At 33.7% G+C, this 22,541-nt stretch overlaps 1 protein-coding gene across 1 annotated transcript; it reads left to right on the forward strand.

Moving 5' to 3' along the window:
* The first annotated feature begins 6,597 nt into the window (after window positions 1–6,597).
* LOC115966943 (3-ketoacyl-CoA synthase 4-like) lies at window positions 6,598–15,228 on the forward strand. The gene is made up of 4 exons (XM_031086069.1): window positions 6,598–6,647; window positions 13,469–13,625; window positions 13,773–13,824; window positions 14,897–15,228. The coding sequence occupies exons 1-4, from the start codon at window positions 6,598–6,600 to the stop codon at window positions 15,226–15,228; spliced, it is 591 nt and encodes a 196-aa protein (XP_030941929.1).
* The last annotated feature ends 7,313 nt before the right edge of the window (window positions 15,229–22,541 follow it).

The following is a 22,541-nucleotide window of genomic DNA, read 5'->3' on the forward strand; positions in this document are numbered from 1 at the left end:
AATTAGGACTTTTTAAATTACTAATTTTACATGTTTAATCGTATGATTTAAGTCTTAGAAACGAGTGAATTTGAGGGTATTTTGGACATCTAAATTGAGGATCCCAAATAGGAGAAGCCCCTTAAACTTCTCCTTAAATAGTAGTCTAAAGGAAAAAAAAAAAAAAAAAAAAACCTTATCCACAGCCCAACGTCTCAAGCTCTTAGTGAGTAGCGCCTTCGCGGCTCTGCCTTAGACTTAGCAACAACAACAGAGCAACTCAGCAATGGCAAGACCTCAGAATGGATCAGAGATTGCCTTGGCCTTGAGCAACAACAAAAGAGCAACTCAGCCCCGCCCCTAGTCCTAGTGCACATCGGCTGATCGGTGACGACGAGATCGGATCAGACTTCGGAGATTGCCTTGGCCTCGAGTCCTCAACGTGCTGCCGCCGCCCCTACCCCTCAAGGTATTTTAGTTTTCTCTCTTTTTCTCTATCTTATCTCTACTATGCTCTTAGAGTGAGAGCGGAGCTCTCTCTCTCTCTCTCTCTCTCTCTGAACTGAAAAATGAGATTCTCTGTCTTTGGAATTGAATAGCTTTACCTAGGCCTAATGTCTAATTGCCTTTATTTGACATTTTGACTTTATCAGTTTGTGAGTTTGTTGTTTTGTGTATTGTGAATGTTTTATATTCTTTAATGTTTTGTGTAATGTTCATTGGCTCTTGTCTATTGAGTGGGGGGTGGATGGGGCCATGGGGCTAGATATTTGGATTGGGGAAGTAGACAGGCAGAGGCAGTAAATGCATTAAAAAACTGAACAAGACATTATAAAAGACAAACAAATTAAATTATGTTAGTCAGTGGTTTGAGCCGGGTGGATAATGCACAATGGGGCATGTGCTACTGCATAATGGGGTGTGTGCTAATGCACAGTGAGGTGTGTGACTGCTAGTAGTCAGTAAAGAAAAATAATAAAACAACTAAACAACAATAATTAATAATTTTATTAATATTTCAAATGAACTTATAGTTTATTGTTTATTCTTTTACTAGAATTATGAACAAATATTTGATAAGAAAATCACGTACCCAAAATTCATCTCCTATGCAAGATTCATTTCCTGTGCAAGATTCATCTTCATCTTCTAAGCGAATTCATGTTGACTTTAACTTAGAAAATATTCATTCAGATCTTGGGGTATGAGAAAAGATATCATCTTATCATCCTAATAATCATGATGAAATAAGAAGATTTTATTTACAAAAAGGCCATTGTTAACCTGTTCTCCATGATTACCCTTCAACAGATTTTTCTAGAAAGCCTCGTCGATTTAGATTTGATTGGTATATAAATAGAAACTGGTTGGAATATATTATAGACAAGGATGCAATATTTTGTTTATATTGCTACCTATTTGGGCAAGATGTTGGTAAGCAAGGAGGAGGAAAGACTTTTGTAACGAAGGGATTCAAACTTTGAAATCAAATAGAGAAGTTATCATCCCATGTTGGAGGAGTTAATAGTGCTCATTACCAAGCTGTTAAGAAGAGTGAAGATCTAATGAAGGAAAAGCAACACATTCAAAGTGTTTTGGTTAAGCAATCAAATCAAGATGAAATTGAATATCGGGTTCAATTAAATGCAATAGTTGATTGCATAAGATTCCTTTTATGCCAGGGGTTAGTTTTTTGTGGTCATGGTGAATCTCAAGGTTCAAGTGATAAAGGAAATTTTTTGAGCTTCTACAATTTTTGGCAGATCACAATGAATCTATAAATGAAGTGTTGCAAAAAGCTCCAAAAAATTGCAAGCTTACCCACCATGAAATTCAAAAAGACATTGTGAATACAATTGCACGTAAAACATCCAAAGCCATCATCAAGGATCTTGACAATGGGTTCTTTTCAATATTAGTTGATGAGTCGTGTGATATCTCAGTGAAAGAGCAAATGACCCTTGTTTTTCGTTACGTGAACAAAAAAAGAATTATTATAGAGTGGTTCATTGGTATTGTACATATAGCAAGTACCACCGTTTTGTCACTCAAATATACTGTTGAATGTTTACTTTGTGAACATAATTTGAGTTTATGGAAACTACGTGAGCAAGTTTATGACAGGACTAGTAATTTGCAAGGTGATATCAATGGCCTCAAAACTTTAATTTTGAGAGAGAATAAGTTAGCATTTTATGTCAATCGTTTTGCTCATCAACTTCAATTGACTCTTATTGCTGTCGCTAAAAATCACATTAACATTGCTGAATTTTTTTTGTGGTTAGTAATTTAGTAACTGTTGTTGGAGGCTCTTGTAAGAGACAAGATGCTCTTCGAGATGCACAATTTAGTAACTATCACTCAAGTATGTTGTTGAATGTTTACTTTGTGAACATAATTTAAGTTTATCGAAACTACGTGAGCAAGGTTATGACGAGGTTAGTAATATGCAAAGTGATATCAATGGTCTCAAAACTTGTCTAGCAAAGTTCTATCCATCTGATTTTTCTGGGACAGATATCTTGGCACTTGGCTCTCAACTTCAGAATTACATTTTTGATATGCGCAGTAATAACTTGTTTTTAGAGCTTCAAGGAGTTGGGTGAACTTGTTGAAAAGTTAGTGAAGATAGGGAAGTATGACACTTATCCATTAGTTTATTTGCTTGTGAAGTTAGTTTTAACTCTTCCTATCACTAATGCAATAGTAGAAAGAGGTTTTTCAGCGATGAAATAAATAAAAAATGAACTGCACAATCAAATGGGAGATCAGTGGATGAATGATTATTTAGTTGCGTACATTGAAAGAGATGTAGCTTGTAACATTGATAATGAGATTATTATGCATCGATTTCAAAATATGAAAATTCATAGAAGGAAATTGTAAACCTTATGTATTTGCATGTTATTTGATTGTTGTTGTTGTCAATAAATGAATTTATCTTTTTATTAGATTGTGTAATTTATATTTCTTAAAAAATACCCCGAGAAAAATTCCTAAAGCTGCCACCGTTTTACTGTAAGAGAAAATTCTAGTTTCATTTCACACACAGTATTGAATAAATTGAAACGTATGGCGTAGCCGTGAGGCTGTGGATAGTTTACACGGTTACAAAGCTCTTTTGATGAGGATTTAATTCATGAATTTAATGAAAAACGGTACGGTAATCTAATAGACAACTGTGAGTTGACATTAGGAGCTGCATTAACTCTCTCAACAATGTCAATGAATATACGTGGTCATACTTTGGTATAGCAAATTCTATTACCTACATATCACGTATGGATTGTATCTACTGGATTTGTACCATGCTTATTATCACATATTAAGGACCTGTTTGGCAGCCCTACTCAAACATAAAACTACACATTTTAAACAACATAACATACATTTTTACACACTTTTTCACCCACACACATATCAAAAAACTTAAACAACATTACTCAAACTAACTCACCAACTCTCTCAACTCAAGCGAAGCATGCTTTGCTCCCTTTGGCCACCTGATTGAAGATGCTCGGCACCTGGCCTCTGGTTTTCAAGCTGTTATTTTCGCTCATGTTAGACGGAAAGGGAACGGGGTTGCTGATAAATTGGCAAAGATAGCCAGACAGTCCCAATCCCCCCAAATTTGGTTTGGCGACATCCATTGTGATGCCCACAATCTTGTAATGTTTGACAGTCTCTCCTGTTGATCTTTTGGTTGAATGAATGGATTCTTCTTTCTCAAAAAAACAGGCCCTAATACTTTGGGAATCCAAATTCCTTTACCTTTCTCATGAAGTTATTCATTCTAAAAACTTTGGGAATCCAAATTCGTTTGCCTTCCTTATGAAGTTATTCATTCATATAGAGAGAGAGAAAAAAAAGGGAGGAGGAAGGTTTACCGGTCGATACCTTTAGGTATTTTTAATGAAAATATATAGGGCTCAAATTTTATTCTTTCAACTATCAAATTATTTTTAAAAAGTTACTCAATAGCTTGTTCAATTGTCAAGGGGATTGTAATTTAATATCAAAACTCTAAGATACTTGTAACTTAAGTTCTCATTAACTAGACCGCAACAATATTTGGGCAAGTTGGTATCTCCCAAGGCACTAAGTGCTTAGGGGAGTAAGAGAAGTGCGTTGGCCTAAGTTTCAGGGCAATATATTTAGTATGTATAAAATTCTAATTATCTCTGAAAAATTAGGAAAAAAAATGTTATTATTAATTAGAAGAACTAGGATTTAAATACCACTATCTCCATTATTGTAACTATCAAATTATGGAAGTAAAAATGGTCAACTCAACCCACCCAATATTGACAAGTACCCAATTTTGACAAATCTCACTCAACAAACTTGGCCTAGTCGAGAAATTTAAACATTCAATGCATTGTACATGGCATGCATTCATTGGTTATGGAGATTTATTTTTTTCTTCTTGACACTTGTCCTCTCTTGCTTTTATCTTCTTCTTTTTTGAAGCACTATCTAGGGGCGTAGCCAGGAATAATTACTTGGGGGGGCCGGGTTGTAATAGAGATATACTAAATATAATTCCTAAGTCTATTGAATACAAAATTATCAACTTTCATATATCATTATATTCTTGTACGTTAATGAACATAAAAAACTGTCTAGTTCAATGTAGACATACAAAAAAGAACATTCACATCAAATCATGCCTGGCAACAATATTTCATGGAATAAAATTCATCCATTATCATCAACAGTGAAATTCCCTGCAATTTCCTTCTCTATATAAACTATCATACTATCATATTCCCTGCAATTCCTTGCAATTTGCTCATTATTTGGTACCTAATTTCAAAGTAAGGACCTTTTAGGATAAAAAAAATTAAATAAACAAATCACTCATAAACAAAGTAACAAACAACATAAACAAAATACACTAACTCCCGGGTCGGTGGGTCACAACCCTCATCCCAATTGCCTTCCATATATTTTACTTACTTTACTAATTACTACCCAACTACACAATGCAAGCCCCACGGCCCCCACCCTACCCCCACTGAAGAGACAAACAAGAAACAACACAAAAGCCAAAAGTCATAGAGCAGCCAGTGGAGTCAGTGGAAAGACTCAAGAATATAGAATACAAAAACAATAAACACAAAAAGACAAAGTCAAATAAGCATAAATTGCTTTGCTGGCAAAGGGTATCACATATTCACAATTTCACATACTCACATACACATATTTTATATTTAGTTCAGTAACTTCAGTTGTAGAGAAAAAAAGAGAGAAGTCAGAAGTGAGATGAGAATGAGATACCTTGAGGAATTGAGATTGAGATGAGGGCTTAAGGTTGAGGTGATGAACAGAACAGCTGAACAGGTCAACGGACTAGTGGAATTTGCGGCGACAAGGCAAGCAGGCGAGGACTGAGGAGATTGTTTCTAAGGAGAGGCGTGACAGTGTGACACTATGGAGGCGTGAATTGAGAACAGAAGGGCAAAAAAGGCAGCGTGACAATCAGATTGTTTTCTCCTTTTGTTAACGGTGAGGATTGAATTTTAAGATGTCTTTGTTTAGTTTGATTAGGCATTTTAGATTTGGGATTGGGCTGGGCTGGAAGTGTGTTTAGTTTAAAGGAGAAAATTTTTGTTTTATTAGAGATTTGGGGCTGGCTGGTGGGGATGGATGTGGGCCAAGGTTTTTCTTTAATTTTAAGTTGTATTGGACTAGAACTAGAAGAATGGTTGAAATAGTTTAGGGGGGCCATGTCAATTTTTTACCTACTCTAGTGGAAATTTGAAATTTTTTTTTTTGGGGTGGGGGGGCACCCCTGGCACTATCCTTATCTCATCTCTCAATATTGACAAATCACTACCCAATACTTTTCTCTCTTTCTCTCTCACATCAATATATCATGTTTAATTCTCATCATGCACTCATCCTCAACTATTTTGGTCATTTCGAAGGTTTTGAGAGTTTTTTTTTTTGTCATTTTGGAAGGCTCAGGAATATTTTGGTCATTTTACGAGACTTTAAGGGGTTACTTAGGTCATTTTGGAGGGTGTTGAGGTCTAAAAAGGATCATAGTGAAGGAAGCCCAAAAGGATAAGTCAAGCCCAAAAGGAAAAATCAAGCTAAGCCCAAAGTAACAGACGCAGGAAACCCATGAAGGAATAAAAAAGCCCAGGGGATCCTGAAGCCCAAACAAAGAAGCATCCAAAAAAAAAAAGAGGATCATGGCAAGGGATAAGAAGCAAGGATCCTCAGGAACCTTCAAGAGGCGCAGACCCCTTCAGGCACAAAGATAAAGGAAGACTAGGACAGCTCGATAGAAAAAGACAAAAGAAGGAAACAAGAAACAAAAGCAGAAAAAGAACACAAACGCCAGTATAACCCAGCGACCTCTCATGGCACAGACAGAAAAAGCCTCGAGAAACCAAAACGGAGAAGCATAGAAGAAAGAATGATAACAAGTGGCTTTCAAAATGGCAGAGCAGGATTCCGCCTGGATGGGAAAGAAAAGGGAAAAATGGAAAATGCCAGAAACGGGGATGCCGAGAAGGGCATACCTCAGCACATCCCAAAGAAGATGGCCAACCAGGAACTTTCAAAAGAATCAGAGCTGAAAGAAGGAAAGAATGAGAAAAAACGGAAATGGGACTTACCAAGATGATGGATACAGGACGTGTTCTGTTTGCAAAAGGGTAAAACAGGGGAACCAACGGTTCCCCGGGAGGACCAAAAACTCCATTATAAAAGGGGGGGGGGATTTTCAGTAGGAAGATATATCATAACAGAGTCATTAGAACTCTGTAAAATTTAAGAAAAACAGAGGAATGTCTCCCGGTATCCCAGAAACAGCCACTATAGCACATACTTAGATTCAAAAGGATTCAAACTTTGCAAGTCTTAGAGGCTTGAATAGCCATCAAAGTCTGTAATTTTTGAGCTTATTTGAACCTTGTATCACGTCTTAGTGAGCACATTTGTAATCCACAATCAAGAAAAAATAATGAAATATCTCATATTGATTTGAGAATTTCTAACAATTACTTTGCATATTTCTTTACTGCTTCTTGCTGCTCAATACATATATATTTTTTCTTGTAAAGCTGAGTCCCTGCCCAAGCAAAGCCACTCGGACTTGAGTTCCAAATCCCACAAGTCTTGTGCAAAAGCGTAAGTCTGTGAGAATTGGGGCCAGGATCCTCGTGGCTGAATCATTTTCATAAAATTCACTTACATATATGTATGTGTATTAATATATATATATATATATATATCCTAATAGTGCAGAGAACCAGAGATTCTGGGTTCTTACAGGCCTAATACGCCTCGGGATCCCACGACAATACGCCCCGGGATCCCACGACAGTACGCCCGGGGTACCAAGTGAAGGAATTCTTTAAAATGTTTATACGATAAAAGATAAGTCTTAAATATTCTATTTCAATCTCTTTCTCATTGTGAATATTATGAACATCTTTTACTTGTTTTGTAAGAGTAAAGGATCCTTTTATGATACTAAAACACTTATAATGGTATTTTATTGCTTAGGAGGAATCGCATTTTTGCCTTGAGGAGATTTATGTGACTTGCGCACAACTTGGTTCGTAATCAGCCCCCATTTAGCTGCGGTGAACCAAGCCCAGTCCACCAAAATACAACTATTTGGCCCAGGATCCTTGGGCCTGTGTGCTAAAGAAAAAAACACTCTCACAGAGGGTTTGAGAGTATTTTTAATCATTAAGTAATTTTGAAAGTATTTAAGTCATTTTAGAGATTTTAAGTGTATTTAATTATGTATATGAATGTATAATTGGGTAAATGGGTAGATGTTGAAGGCTTTTTTTAGAGGTGACACGTGTCACTTAGTAGCCTATTGTGCGAATTACTCAATGAAGTCCCAAGCGTGTACAACTGGGCAAGAGAGTGTGATTATGTGTGGCTTATTATTATTATTTTTTCCCTATAAAACCCAGTTCATGAACAAGATCGTGTTTTAATTTTAATTTTATCGAAATGAACATGAAGGTGTCAGAAAGGTCAACGAAATCATATAGCCAATAAATGACAATGTGATAATCTTTGACCAAAAAAAAAAAAAAAGAAGACAATGTGATAATCTATCTGACTTTTAAGTCAAAACTCAAAAGTGCGAAGGTAGCCAAGGTGTCATTAAAAATTATAATAAAGCAATGTTTTGCCGTTTGCATAGAGACACATGCCCCCTTATTTATTTCTCCTATAATTTATAGCCTTCGAAAGGGTCCCCTCTCCCAAATTTTTAGTTGGCTGATGATGGCGCAATCTTTCAAAGCTTTTCCATTGCAGCAAAAACGTTATCTTTTTCCTTCATAGAACAGCAAATATTTATTTCGGGTTTGTTTTGCAGTACACAGAAAATTCTGGTTTCATTTCACACACGGTATTGAATAAATTGAAACATATGACATGTGGTTGTGGATATGTTTGTAGACATGGCAAAGCGGGTCAGAATTTTTTGACCCGATCCGAACCCAATTTTTTTGACCCGAAGCAAAAACGGGTTGACCCGTGACTTGACCCGTGTTTTTTGCGGGTCAACCCGACCCGACCCGCGACTTGACCCGAACCCGAACCATTTTTTTAAAACTTTTTGTTTTGGTAAAAAAAATAGTGAAATTAAGACAATATTGGTTTAATTATTTATTGTGAGCTTTAAGGAAACAATTGATACATTTACATAACTGCATGCAAATTAATTGAAAAATAAATGGTTGAGCATTCTGTAATGAGTAAAGATTTTTAGATATCAAATAGCAAAGTACATGCCAAGATAATCTGGTTACAGTAAAGTTAAAATTAGATTTAAAATTGTAGATATGTGTGAGACACATTCACATGTGTGAAAATAGTAAAGTCAAAGTATCAAATTAGCATAAATTATGAATGTTTAGATCTATTTTTTAACAATTTATGTTCAAAATAAACGGTTTTTCAAAATAAATTATGATATTTCTTAGAGTGTGTGCTGCTTAACAATGATATGATCTTCATAAAAGAGACTAGGTATAAATAAGTAAACAATCAAACTTTAATGTATATCTCAAATTGAAATAAAGTGTCAACCACAATTGATAATAGATTATAAAATTAATTTTTAAAATTGTAACTTTCTTATATGTTTTTATTCTTTATCAAATGAGTTATCCAATAAGTCATTTGTAATTTTTTTTTTTGGAATGTTGATATTGTGTAAAAATAAAACTTGTATATTTGTTTTACTTATCTTTGTGTTGTTTTGTTTTAGATAGCAATGTTAGGATTTGTATAATTTTAAAATTATTGAATAAATATTAATAAGTTTAACTGAGTTTATTCTTGATATAAGTAGTGAATTCAAAATAATGCATTTTACATCAAGTAATATGTTGCATAACTATCCAAATGGCAAATACATATTGTTTTCTTTATAAAAAAAAAAAAAATAAAAAAATAAAAAATAAAAAATAAATTTCATGTGAAAAATACGGGTCAACCCGACCCAACCCGACCCGACCCGCAACCCGATTGACCCGAACCCGATTTCAACCCGCTTAAAATGACCCGTTTTTGACCCGTGACCCGTTTGACCCGTGACCCGATTGACCCGACCTGAATCCGATCCGACCCGTTCGTTTTTTCATGTCTATATGTCTGCGTGGATACAAAGCTGAAGATTTTAATTCATGAATTTAATGAAAAACGGTACGGTCAATAATACATACTGTTGTGAGTTGACATTAGGAGCTGCATTTAAGCCTCAACAACGTCAATGAGTATACGTAGTCATCCGTAGTAATTATACTATCTTATACTGTGCTTATTATCACATATGAATACTTTAGGACTCCAAATTCCTTTTCCTTCTTTATAAAGTCAGTCATTCATAGAGAGAGAGAGAAAGAAAGAAAAAGAAAAAGAAAAAAAATAGGGACGAGGAAAGTTAACTGGCCGACACTTTTAGGTATGTATTTCAAAGGGAAATACTTAAGGTTCAAATTTCCTTCTTCCAACTATTAAATTATTTTTTTTTTAAAAGTTATTCGATAGCTTGTTCAATTGTCAAAATGATTGTAATTTAGTGTCATACCTCTAAGATGCTTGTAGCTTAGGTTCTCATTAATTAGACCGTAACAATATTTGGGCAAGTTGGTATCTCCCAAGGCACTAAGTGCTTGAGGGAGTAAGAGAAGTGCGTTGGCCTAAGTTGTCAGGTCAATATATTTAGTATATATGTATTTCTAACCATCTCTAAAAAATTGGGAAAAACGGTTCTCATTAATTAGGAGAACTAGGGTTTACATACTACTTTTCTCATTATTGTAACTATCAAATTATGACCACCGCACACTCTTGGTGCAATGGTCACTCTACGAGTATAAGTGCTTGTGGGGAGGAAGGCAAGAGTTGGGGTTCAAGTCTCTAGGAGAAAGTTTCACACATATATATACTTAAATTAGGCTAGAGTAGAAATTTTATTTTGTATCAAAACTATCAAATTATTTGGGGGGGGGGGGGATTGACAAGTACCCAATATTGACAAATCTCACCCAACAAACTTGGCCTAGTCGAGAAATTTAAATATTCAATGCATTGTACATGGCATGCATTCATTGGTTATGGAGATTTATATTTTTTTCTTCTCGACACTTGCCCTCTCTTGTCTTATCTGTTTTTTTTTTTTTTTTTTGTGGTACCACTATCCTTATCTCATCTCTCGATATTGACAAATCACCACCCAATACTTTCCTCTCTTTCTCTCTCACATTAATATATCATGATTAATTCTCATTGTGTGGAAGAGGACCCCTAATCTCATCTAAGTGGATTACTAAGATGATTTCCAAGGATGCCCCTCAGACCTTGGAGACGAGTATTGGATAGCCACGAGACGAGTAGCCGTTGATCTGGGGGACAAGCACTAACCATAGAAGGCACATAAAGTTAAAATATCACAGAGAGAAGAAAGTAGACTTGGCACAGGTTACGAGAAGGGTGAAAGGAGAAGGGAGTGGAAGCTATCCCCTTCGCATTAAATGCAAGACAATTACTCTTCTGGCCGTATTAATGAGGAAATGACCATGAACAGTAGTGGCACAGCTCAGATTGCAAGGCAGAAATTTACTAGTATGTTCTGGATGGGACAGAAGTCCTAAAAATGCAATCTCAACCCTCCAAGTATAGGATGAAGATAATCTTGGTATAAATATGAAAGGAAAATGAAGATCCTTATGAAAAGGGATCCGGAAAAAAAGAGATTGGTGAAAGAGAGAAAGCAAAACCATATATATAAAAGATCTGCCTTGGGGAGTATTCCTAATCTTTTACTTGGCATTTCTTCTTAATGTGATTAACTTTAGCTTATTAAGTAGTCAATATCCTACCCATTCTCTAACAAATTTATTGTGGTGGGCTCATTGGACCACTGTCTGGTCATTCTTGGGCCGTAGGTCCATTTGTGTCCTTACACTCATCCTCGAGTATTTTGGTCATTTCAAAGGTTTTGAAGGATTTTTTTTTTGTCATTTTAGAAGGCTCATGGGTATTTTGGTAATCTTAGGAGACTTCAAGGCGTTTTTTAGGTCATTTTGGAGAGTTTGAGGCTATTTTCAATCATTAAGTAATTTTGAAGGTATTTTAGTCATTTTAGAGATTTCAAGTATTTCTAATTATGTATATGAATGTATAATTTGGTAAATGGATAGATGTTGAGAGCTCTTTTGAGAGGTGACGTGTGTCACTTAGCAGCCCATTGTGCGAATCACTCAATGAAGTACCAAGTGAGTACAAATGGGCAAGAGACTACGACAAACCTTCAACCTTACCACAAACATCATGAAGTGATTAAGTGAGCGTCAAATTAGTGTAACAAAACCACACCAATAAAGTTAAGAACTCTTTTAATCATCTAATTTTTTAGATTCTTGTTATTATGAGATTATCCACACAAACTCTCTAAAGTCCATGTTTATTTAAAAGACAAAGTTAATGGATATCCTGAGAACATTAGTTTATAAATTAATTTTAGAAATTTTTTATAGGAAAAGAAAAAAGTAACTAATTTTTTGATAAATTTTTATATTTTCCATAAAAATAGTATTAAAACTTTCGTAAAATAATCAAGTAAGTACAAATCTCCTAAAGATACTCGTTAACAGTCCTTTTTTTTTTTTTTTTAATAGAAAACCATAGACCCTTGTTTAAATCCCACATGCATAATTCACTTTCATTAATTATATTACTTTACGTGTAGGAACACAATGGTAGACTACTCGGCCAAATCGACAAGGGAGGAATTCTAAACTCGATGCTCCTTCACTCTCGAACCTATGTATGTTGTGGTCCAATTAATTAGAAGATCACCATGTGTCATCTCCCCCAAAATGTCCTTATTGGGTCCCATCCAAAATAAATGAATTGGTTGGGTAAAGCTTAATGGGTGTAATCTATTTTGTTAAATGGATAACAAATTGATAATAATATCTAACTTGTTTGTGACTAAATCCAAAATATTCCCAACCCACTCATATGTCACACTTGGCATGGAAAGCCAAAATTTGCCCTACCCACTGCATTTGTCACTCTTAACATGGAAAGCATCAAGATAGAGATACGTGCGCCTAAAGATTTCTAAAATATCGGTGTTTGTTATTTCAAGGAAGAGGATTTTGAATATTAAAATCCTTAATAATTGATTTGGCTGGAATTCAAATTCATATTTTTTAAAGTCAAATAAATCATTTAGCTTTGGACCCTAAAATCCAAATATGCAAAACCCAGATCTGTAATCCAAATGCTTTACAAAATACTATGATCACAAACTACTTCACAATTTATCCCTTACAAAATATTAAGATCACAAACGCGATAATTTCATAATTTTTTCTTCATCATTCAGAATTTGTCACGATACGTTGTAATAAAAAAAGTTGTGTTAATAATTTGTAGAAAATGATTTTTTCACAAACAGACAACCGAAGATGAAATACCCTGAGCAACACAGTTGGGGAACTCTGTCTGGATTTATTGGGAAACGTACAAACCCAAATCCAAACTTAAAAACATACATCTGTCAGTTCAGAAAACCAGAGAAGCCACATTGGACCATCCACACCCTTCTCTTTGACTCCACTGAATTTGATTGAATCCCACTCCCACACTCCTATAAATCCTCCTATTTTTCCTCGAAATTTTATCCCCTTCAATGCAGTTTCTCCCACCAAATAAACGAACTTTGAAAATACACTCTTCCTCTTCAAATTAAGATTCCTTTAATCATTCTGGCCTCTAGGACAGCCCAACTCCCAAACTCAGATCTCTCTCTCTCTATTCTGTCATCTCTATTACATTCATTCCCTTATCTATCTACATGTTTGAATAATCTGTAAAGTGTACAGTGGGTCGCTGTTGTAGTTGTATCAACCCCTTCTAAACTCACCCAACTCTCTCAGAGAGCTCTCAGATCCCTATTTTTCACGTCAAATCCTATCTTTCATTCCAGGACTAAGCATTTGCAGGTTGATTATAACTTTATTCGTGAAAAAGTTCTTCGCAAAGATCTCAGTGTTGGTTTTGTATCAGGCAAGGACAATTTAGCAGATGTGTTTACTAAGCCCTTACCTGCTCCTCAATCTCTCTTCTTTGGTTCCAAATTCCTGGTAGATTCTTCCCCCTGTCGTTTGAGGGGATGTTGAAGAAGCTCAAAGCTCTTCTTCTGGTCAGCCTCTGTTTCAACAGAAGTGATGAAGTAAACACGAATCGTTTCACTAATATCCTTGATTAAAGCTTTGGATGTTTTATTACAGAGTTCTAAACGGTGTCGTCTTCAACTGTCTGTTAGAATTGGCGGGAAAAGCAGTTAGAATGTTAGTTGTAATCCCTGAAATCACGAGAATAGATCCGCATAGTTTGGATCTTAATCTATTCAATTATAGTGATGAATTGTACTCTATGAATAGGATAGTTCTGTTGGGTGCGCTGCACCAACTTCCAGCCCACACTTTGTCTTAGCTCATTAAATGAGCTTGTTGGACAAGTGCTGAGAAGTCAGCAAAGTGAAATGGGATTGCTGGAAAAGCTTGTCCGAAAGAGAAGAGTTAGGTTCATCTTTTCCTCAATTATGTACAGAAGTCCAACAACATTTATGAAGGGATGTACAAAAGTCAAGCCACATAAATGATTATGTAATGTTAAACTTGTGCCATACACGTTGGAAGGAAGAAAGAAAAGAAAGAAGTAAAAGGCATGGTCATTCGGGTATGGGAGAGCTGAAGAAAAGAAATTGGTTGAAGCAAAGTCAAGATAAGTTGGCTTGCATTTAATGTGCCTTGATGTGAAGAGTGTGAAAGGGAGAAAAGAAGGAAAAGATGAAGAAATAAAGGTAGAGGCCATTCGGCCATTTGGGCAGAGAGGAACAAAAAAAGTGAAGTCCCAAGAGTGTGGTGAGGACTAGTGCAGTCTTGAGGAGTTGCGTGAGTGAGAGCAAGCAAGAGAGAAGAGAAAAATAGAGAGAGTAAGAGAAAAAACATAGTGAGGAAGTAAGCAGTGAGTGAAAAAAAAAAAAAAAAATTTTTTTTCTTAAGTTGTATCTCTAAGTGTTGTAATCTCTATTTTATATAGTAAAATTATTTGGAGTTTGTCCCATGGTTTTTCCCTTTAAGGAGAAAGGGTTTTCACATAAATTTTTGTGTTTTTTATGTGGTTGTGCTTCCGCTATGTTTGCTAAAATTTATTCACAGTTATATAGGATTTTTCCCAACAAGTTCTTGCTCTGATGTAATTATGCAAGTAATACAGTTTTTCTTCAATAAGAGTTTTCTTCAATCTCTCTCTTTCTCTCTCTCTGTCTTCTTCTTCCTTGTTCAATTCTTCTAGATTTTTCACTGACAGTCTTGCTTCATTACAATTTCAGTGTATTGAATTTCTTCAGTTAGCACTAAGAATATGACTAAAAATTTTTACTTTGGTAAAAAGAAATCAATGTTGATACCCAACTGTTTGTTTAGAGTTGGTGGGGCTGCTGTTTTGTTATCGAACAAGGCGCCTGATAAGCAGCGAGCTAAGTATAAACTCGTACATGTTGTGAGGACACATCGTGGAGCTTATGATAAGGCTTGTAGGTGTTTTTATCAGGAACAAGATGATGTTGGGAAAACTGGGGTTTCATTGTCTAAGGATCTTATGGCCATTGCTGGTGGAACTCTTAAGACTAATATCACAACTTTAGGCCCCATTGTACTGTTAGAGGCAAAGAGTCCATAACATAAGCTGATTGCATAACAGGGGCAGAGCAAACAGTTATTGCAGCAGATATCTTTCCTTGATCAAGCTCCAGCCCACAAATTGACTACTCCTACAAGGAAACTACAACTCAGTCACCATCCTTCTTTTATTTATTTATTTATTTTTATTTTTTATATAAGATAAAAATTTTACTTTAACCTAATCTAAGTGTATATTTGTGTGAAACTTCCTCCTGAAAACTTGAACCTCAACTCTTGCCCTTACACCCCACAAGCACTAATACTTGTTCAGCCACCATCCTATTCTGCCACTACATGATTGTATAATCCCATTATTCATGGGATCCTTAATTTGTGTTATCCCATGAATCATGGACCCCTTTTCCTTTATTTCATCAAACATACTTGTATATATTTGTATTCATCGGGTTTGTGAATATATTGTAAAAACATTCTCCATATTTTGTTCATGGTATCAAAGCATGAGATCTTAAGTTCGATTCCTGACTTTACTTCACCTCTTTATTTAAAATGTTAAATTCCCAGTTGTTGGGCCCCCACTTATTAATAGGAAGTTTAGGCTCATAAGTGAGGGGAAGTGTTAGAATCATGGTTAAGTGATTAAATTTACCATTTTCTAATAGTTTAAACTTTTGGAACAATCGGTAATTTAAAAGTATAGTTTGGGAGGCGCTAAGGAATGTCAAACCTTCTGCTAATAGTCCATGGGAAGATTGCATTCACAAGTACCTAGTGCATTGTTGCATAGCTCAACTGCGCAATTTGGTTAGAGCTCCTAATTTAGGGAAAAAGAAGATAGTTTAATGGGTTTGATCTAGAATCTTCACTGTTTATGTTTTACTTGGTCTTGACAGCCATAAGAACATTCACATCTAGGATGTAGAAAAAAAAATATTTTACATCCTCAAACACTATTTTACCAACCTATTTAACAATACATCCAATATCTCAGTTTTTATTTTTACATACAACCTAATCAAATACTATAAACTACACAATTAAATAATATAAAAAATTTTGTTTCTCTCTCTTCTCTTCCATCTCTCTTTCTTCTCTTCGTCTTTGTCTCTCTCTCTCCCTCTCCCTAATAATACACACACACACACACACACATACACACACACACACACATATATATATATTTATATTTATATATATTTACAACCCATGAATAGTAAATTGTATATTTGAGAACTCACTATTCATAGTTGCTAAAAAAAAATAGCAATATATATTTGGATAAACTTTATTTTTGGGGATGTTGATTAGTAAAAGAGCTACACCTGGGGTTCTTACACCCCAATACTTAGTTCTCTAATGAGTGTGATTATGTGTGGCTTAATTTATTTATTTTTTCTATAAAACCCAATTCATGAACAAGATCGTGTTTTTAATTTTATCGAACTGAACATGAAGGTGTTAGAAAGGTCAACGAAATCATATAGCCAATAAATGACAATGTGATAATCTATTAGACTTTTAGGAGCGGTTTGGAATCCACTTATTTTGTTGAAACTGAAATTTTTTTACTGAAAATACTATAAATAAAGGTAAAAATTAACTGAAATAATACAGTGAGACCCATGAATAGTACTAAAAAATGCAATGAGACTCATGAATAGTAATAAAAATATGCAGAATAGTAAAATAAGTTAGCAAATTTCATCCATACCAAACATCACACTTAAAGTCAAAACTCAAAAGTGAAAAGCTAGCCAAGGTGAAACTGAAATTTTTTTACTGAAAATACTATAAATAAAGGTAAAAATTAACTGAAATAATACAGTGAGACCCATGAATAGTACTAAAAAGTGCAATGAGACTCATGAATAGTAATAAAAATATGCAGAATAGTAAAATAAGTTAGCAAATTTCATCCATACCAAACATCACACTTAAAGTCAAAACTCAAAAGTGAAAAGCTAGCCAAGGTGTCAATAATTATAAATCTATATTCTATATATTACTAAAAGCTGAAGCGTAGCATTTAATACTGTTGCTTTCACGTTGCGCCACATCAGCTGCCACGTCATTCTTTTTTTTTTTTCTTTTCTTTTTTAAAATATAATTTGTCCTACAATTTTAAAATGATTTTTACAATTTTCAGCCTTATAAATGCAACTCACTATTTATTTACTTCTACTATCACCCTATAATGAATCTATATAATTAATCCAGCCCACATTTTATTTATTTAGTTCCATTATCAAGCCCAACCCAAAACCTTTTCAGTTCAGTTTTAGGGTTTTGTATGAGCCTTTTCAGTTTAAAGGAAGAAAAAAAATTGTTTTTTTTTTTTTCCAATTTTCTTATAATTGTTTTCAACATTTATTTTTTTAATATTTATACTTCTCCAACCTTTCTCTCTCCCTTACCATTTCATCTCCCTACTACTTCTTTAATCTTTTTCTCTCCCTTACCTTTTCATCTCCCCATTACCCTCTACATTAATATCATTCTTCCTTTTTTCCTTCATCTTCCTTTATTTTTGTCTCTTCTTATTCACACGCTCTTACTATAAATTTGTCATTAACTCTTCTATTCTATGCATAGTTTTCCCTTACAAAAAAAAAAAAGGTTCCCTCTCTCTCTCTCTCTCTCTCTCTAAATTTTTTGGTGGATTTTTTATTTTTTATTTTTCTTGCATCTCTACTTTAGGTTGATAGTTTTTTATATTCTTTGAAACTCTATTTTGGGTTAATGCAATTTAGTTTTTTTTTTTTTTAAATTGTGATTTAGTTTAGTTTTTTAAATTGTTGTTGGTTTTTTATTTTATTTTATTTTATTTTAATTCTCTTTGATTGTTAAATGTTATCCTATTGTGTTCTAAAAAATTAAATATAGCATATAAAAATATAATATTATTCTATTACATAGTATGATTTGGATAATTTGGTATTTATTCTGTTACATAGCATGATTTTTTATAGTGCTCAATTTAGATGTTAAACTATGAGACTTTACTAATTTTTTTTTTTATTTTCTAATCCTTTGTGGTGGACAAAGTACTCTTAACAGTTGTATTAGAAGTACTCTATAATGCCATTTATTTTTAAAAAAAGCAATGGTCAGCCAAACGAAAATAATCGGATAGGTGACAAATTTTAACTTTTGCAATTTTATTTTTATTATTATTATTTTATAACAATGCATGTATAGAAATTTAATTCTTAGATTTTGCTAATAATTGTTTATTTGATAATATGTTTTGGACGGCTGAAATTATAATTTCTACAAAGAAAAAAACCTTAATAGATTATCAAAAATAAAATTTTATCCTAATACTAGTTCAATTAATCATTGTTAAGTTTTATTAATTTTTTTTTAGTTTACGTTTTTTTGGTGTTTTGGATTGTTCCTATATTACATTTATAATTGTTCCTATAATAAATAAAAATATAATTACGAAATACATTACTCATTATTAGATTAGTTTAAATTGTAAAATTTTTTTTAATAAAACCATCATAAAAATAATTATCACGCGCAACGTGTAGGTTCGCAGCTAATTATAATAATAAAGCAATGTTTTGCCGTATGCATAGAGACACATATGACATATCCCTTATTTATTTCTCCTATAATTTATAGCCTTCAAAAGGGTCCCCTCGCCCAATTTTTTAGTTGGCTGATGATGGCTCAATCTTTCAAAGCTTTTCCATCGCATCAAAAACGTTATCTTTTTCCTTCATAGAACAGCAAATATTTATTTCGGGTTTGTTTTGCAGTACAGAGAAAATTCTGGTTTCATTTCACACACGGTATTGAATAAATTGAAACATATGACATGTGGTTGTGGATATGTTTGCACGGATACAAAGCTGAGGATTTAAATTCATGAATTTAATGAAAAAGGGTACGGTCAATAAGACATACAGTTGTGAGTTGACATTAGGAGCTGCATTTAAGCCTCAACAATGTCAATGAGTATACGCAGTCATACGTAGTAATACTATCTTGTACTGTGCTTATTATCACATATGAATACTTTGGGACTCCAAATTCCTTTTCCTTCTTTATAAAGTTATTCATTAATAGAGACCGGAAAAAAAAAAGGGGGGGGGGGGGACAAGAAAAGTTAACTGGTCGATACTTTTGGATATGTATTTCAAATAGAAATATTTAGGGTCCGTTTGATTGGGAGAGTGAAAAAGTGGGAGGATAGAAAAGTGGAATAATAGAAAAAATTTAATTTTCTTTCGTATATGTATGGTTGGAAGAATAGAAAAGTGGAGGGATGAAAAATCATTTTCTTTAGTTGAGAAGAAAAGTGAGATGATAGAAAATAAAGTTTCTATAAAATTACCATTATATCCAATTTAGGTAAAACAAAAATAATACATTATATTTTTATAAAAAAAATATGTATGAATAATTTTTTCAATAAAAAAATACAATAAAAAGAGAATAAGAAGTTCAAGAATCCAAAACTTTTTTTTCAAAACAATTAAAAAAAGAAAGGGTGCTGTTCGAACACAAAAGAAAAGAATTAAAAAAAAAAAGTCAAAAAAAAGGAAGAAAAGACAAGGAGTCAAGGACATGACTCACAAGTCACAAGCGCACAAATTCCTATAATAAAATAAAATAAAAAAAAAGGAAAAAAACTTATGTATATCACATCAACTTGGAGGAGATAAATATGTAATTTAAGTACTAAGTTCCCCTTTTCTCTCCTTTCTTCCCAGTTCTCCTCCCAAGTCAGGAGGATAAAAATTTGTGGGCCTAGGTGGATTTTTTTCCCTAATATTTATTCTTTGTGTTTTCTCTCCTTAACCAAATAAGGGAAAACATCATTTTCTCCCCTACTTTCCTTTCTTCCTTTTCCATCTCTCCCATTTTCACTCCAACCAAACGGAGTCTTAAGGTTCAAATTTCCTTCTTCCAACTTTTAAATTATTTATTTTTTTAAAAGTTACTCAATAGCTTGTTCAATTGTCAAAATGATTGTAATTTAGTGACGTAACTCTAAGATGCTTGTAGCTTAGGTTCTCATTAATTAGACCGCAACAATATTTGGGCAAGTTGGTATCTCCCAAGGCACTAAGTGCCTAAGGGAGTAAGAGAAGCGCATTGGCCTAAGTTGTCAGGTCAATATATTTAGTATATATGTATTTCTAACCATCTCTAAAAAATTGGGAAAAAAGGTTCTCATTAATTAGGAGAACTAGGGTTTACATACTACTTTTCTCATTATTGTAACTATCAAATTATGACCACTGCATACCCTTAGTGCGATTATTACTCCACAAGTATAAGTGCTTTTGAGGTGGGGGGCAAAAGTTGGGGTTCAAGTCTCCAGGAAGGAATTTTACACACATAGGATAGAGTAGAATTTCTATTTTGTATCAAAACTATCAAATTGGGGGGATGGTCAATTCGACCCACCCAATATTGACAAATCTCACTCAACAAACTTGGCCTAGTCGAGAAATTTAAATATTCAATGCATTGTACATGGCATGCATTCAATGGTTATGGAGATTTATTTTTTTCTTCTTGGCACTTGCCCTCTCTTGTCTTATCTTTTTTTTTTTTGAACCACTATCCTTATCTCATCTCTCAATATTGACAAATCACCAACCAATACTTTCCTCTCTTTCTCTCTCACATTAATATATCATGGTTAATTCTCATCTTGCACTCATTCTCAAGTATTTTGGTCATTTCAAAGGTTTTGAAGGTTTTTTTTTTTTTTTTTGGTTGTTGTCATTTGAGAAGGCTTAGGGGTATTTTGGTAATTTTAGGAGACTTCAAGGCGTTATTTAGGTCATTTTGGAGAATTTGAGGCTATTTTAAATCATTAAGTAATTTTGAAGGTATTTAGTCATTTTAGAGATTTCAAGTATTTCTAATTATGTATATGAATGTATAATTGGGTAAATGGATAGATGTTGAGAGCTCTTTTGAGAGGTGACATGTGTCACTTAGTAGCCCATTGTGCGAATCACTCAATGAAGTACCAAGTGAGTACAAATGGGCAAGAGACTAGGACAAACCTTCCAACTTACCACAAACATCAAGAAGTGATTAAGTGAGCGTCAAATTTGTGTAACAAAACCACACCAATAAAGTTAAGAACTCTTTTATTCATCTAATTTTTTAGATTCTTGTTATTATGAGATTATCCACACAAACTCTCTAAAGTCCATGTTTATTTAAAAGATAAAGTTAATGGATATCCTGAGAACATTAATTTATAAATTAATTTTAGAAACTTTTTATGAGAAATGAAAAAAGTAACTAATTTTTTAATAAATTTTTATATTTTCCATAAAAATAGTATTAAAACTTTCGTAAAATAATCAAGTAAGTACTAATCTCCTAAAGATACTTGTTAACATATCCTTATTATTATTATTTTTTTTTTAAAGAAAACCACAAACCCTTATTTAAATCCCACATGCATAATTCACTTTCATTAATTATATTACTTTACGTGTAGGAACACAATGGTAGACTACTCGGCTAAAATCGACAAGGGAGGAATTCCAAGCTCCATGCTCCTTCACTCTCGAACCTATGTATGTTGTGGTCCAATTAATTAGAAGATCACCATGTGTCATCTCCCCCAAAATGTCCTTATTAGGTCCCATCCAAAATAAATGAATTGGTTGGGTAAAGCTTAATGGGTGTAATCTATTTTGTTAAATGGATAACAAATTGATAATTATATCTAGCCTGTTTATGACTAAATCCAAAATATTCCCAACCCACTCATATGTCACACTTAACATGGAAAGCCAAAATTTGCCCTACCCACTGTATTTGTCACACTTAACATGGAAAGCATCAAGATAGAGATACGTGTGGCTAAAGATTTCTAAAATATTTGTGTTCGTTTTTTCAAGGAAGAGGATTTGGAATATTAAAATCCTTAATAATTGATTTGACTAGAATTCAAATTCATATTTTTTAAAGTCAAATAAATCATTTAGCTTTGGACCCTAAAATTCAAATATGCAGAACCCAGATCTCTAATCCAAATGCTTTACAAAACACTATGATCACAAACTATTTCACAATTTTTTTGTTACAATCTTCACAATTTATCCTTTACAAAACATTAGGATCACAAACGCGATAATTTCATAATTTTTTCTTTATCATTCAGAATTTGTCATGATACGTTGTAATAAAGAAGTTGTGTTAATAATTTGTAGAAAATGATTTTTTCACAAACAAACTACCCAAGATGAAATACCCTGAGCAACACGGTTGGGGAACTCTGTATGGAGTTATTGGGAAACGTACAAACCCAAATCCATACTTAAAAACATACATCTATCAGTTCAGAAAACCAGAGAAGCCACA

This window comes from Quercus lobata, chromosome 11 (assembly GCF_001633185.2).
Source record: "Quercus lobata isolate SW786 chromosome 11, ValleyOak3.0 Primary Assembly, whole genome shotgun sequence".
NCBI lineage: Eukaryota > Viridiplantae > Streptophyta > Magnoliopsida > Fagales > Fagaceae > Quercus > Quercus lobata.

Coding starts and splice junctions, on each gene's coding strand:
- LOC115966943 (XM_031086069.1), top strand. CDS start 6,598: ATGGGACTTACCAAGATGATGGATACAGGACGTGTTCTGTTTGCAAAA. Junction 6,648..13,468: donor CGTGTTCTGTTTGCAAAAGG/GTAAAACAGGGG, acceptor CTTTCATTCCAG/GACTAAGCATTTGCAGGTTG. Junction 13,626..13,772: donor TCTTTGGTTCCAAATTCCTG/GTAGATTCTTCC, acceptor GTTTTATTACAG/AGTTCTAAACGGTGTCGTCT.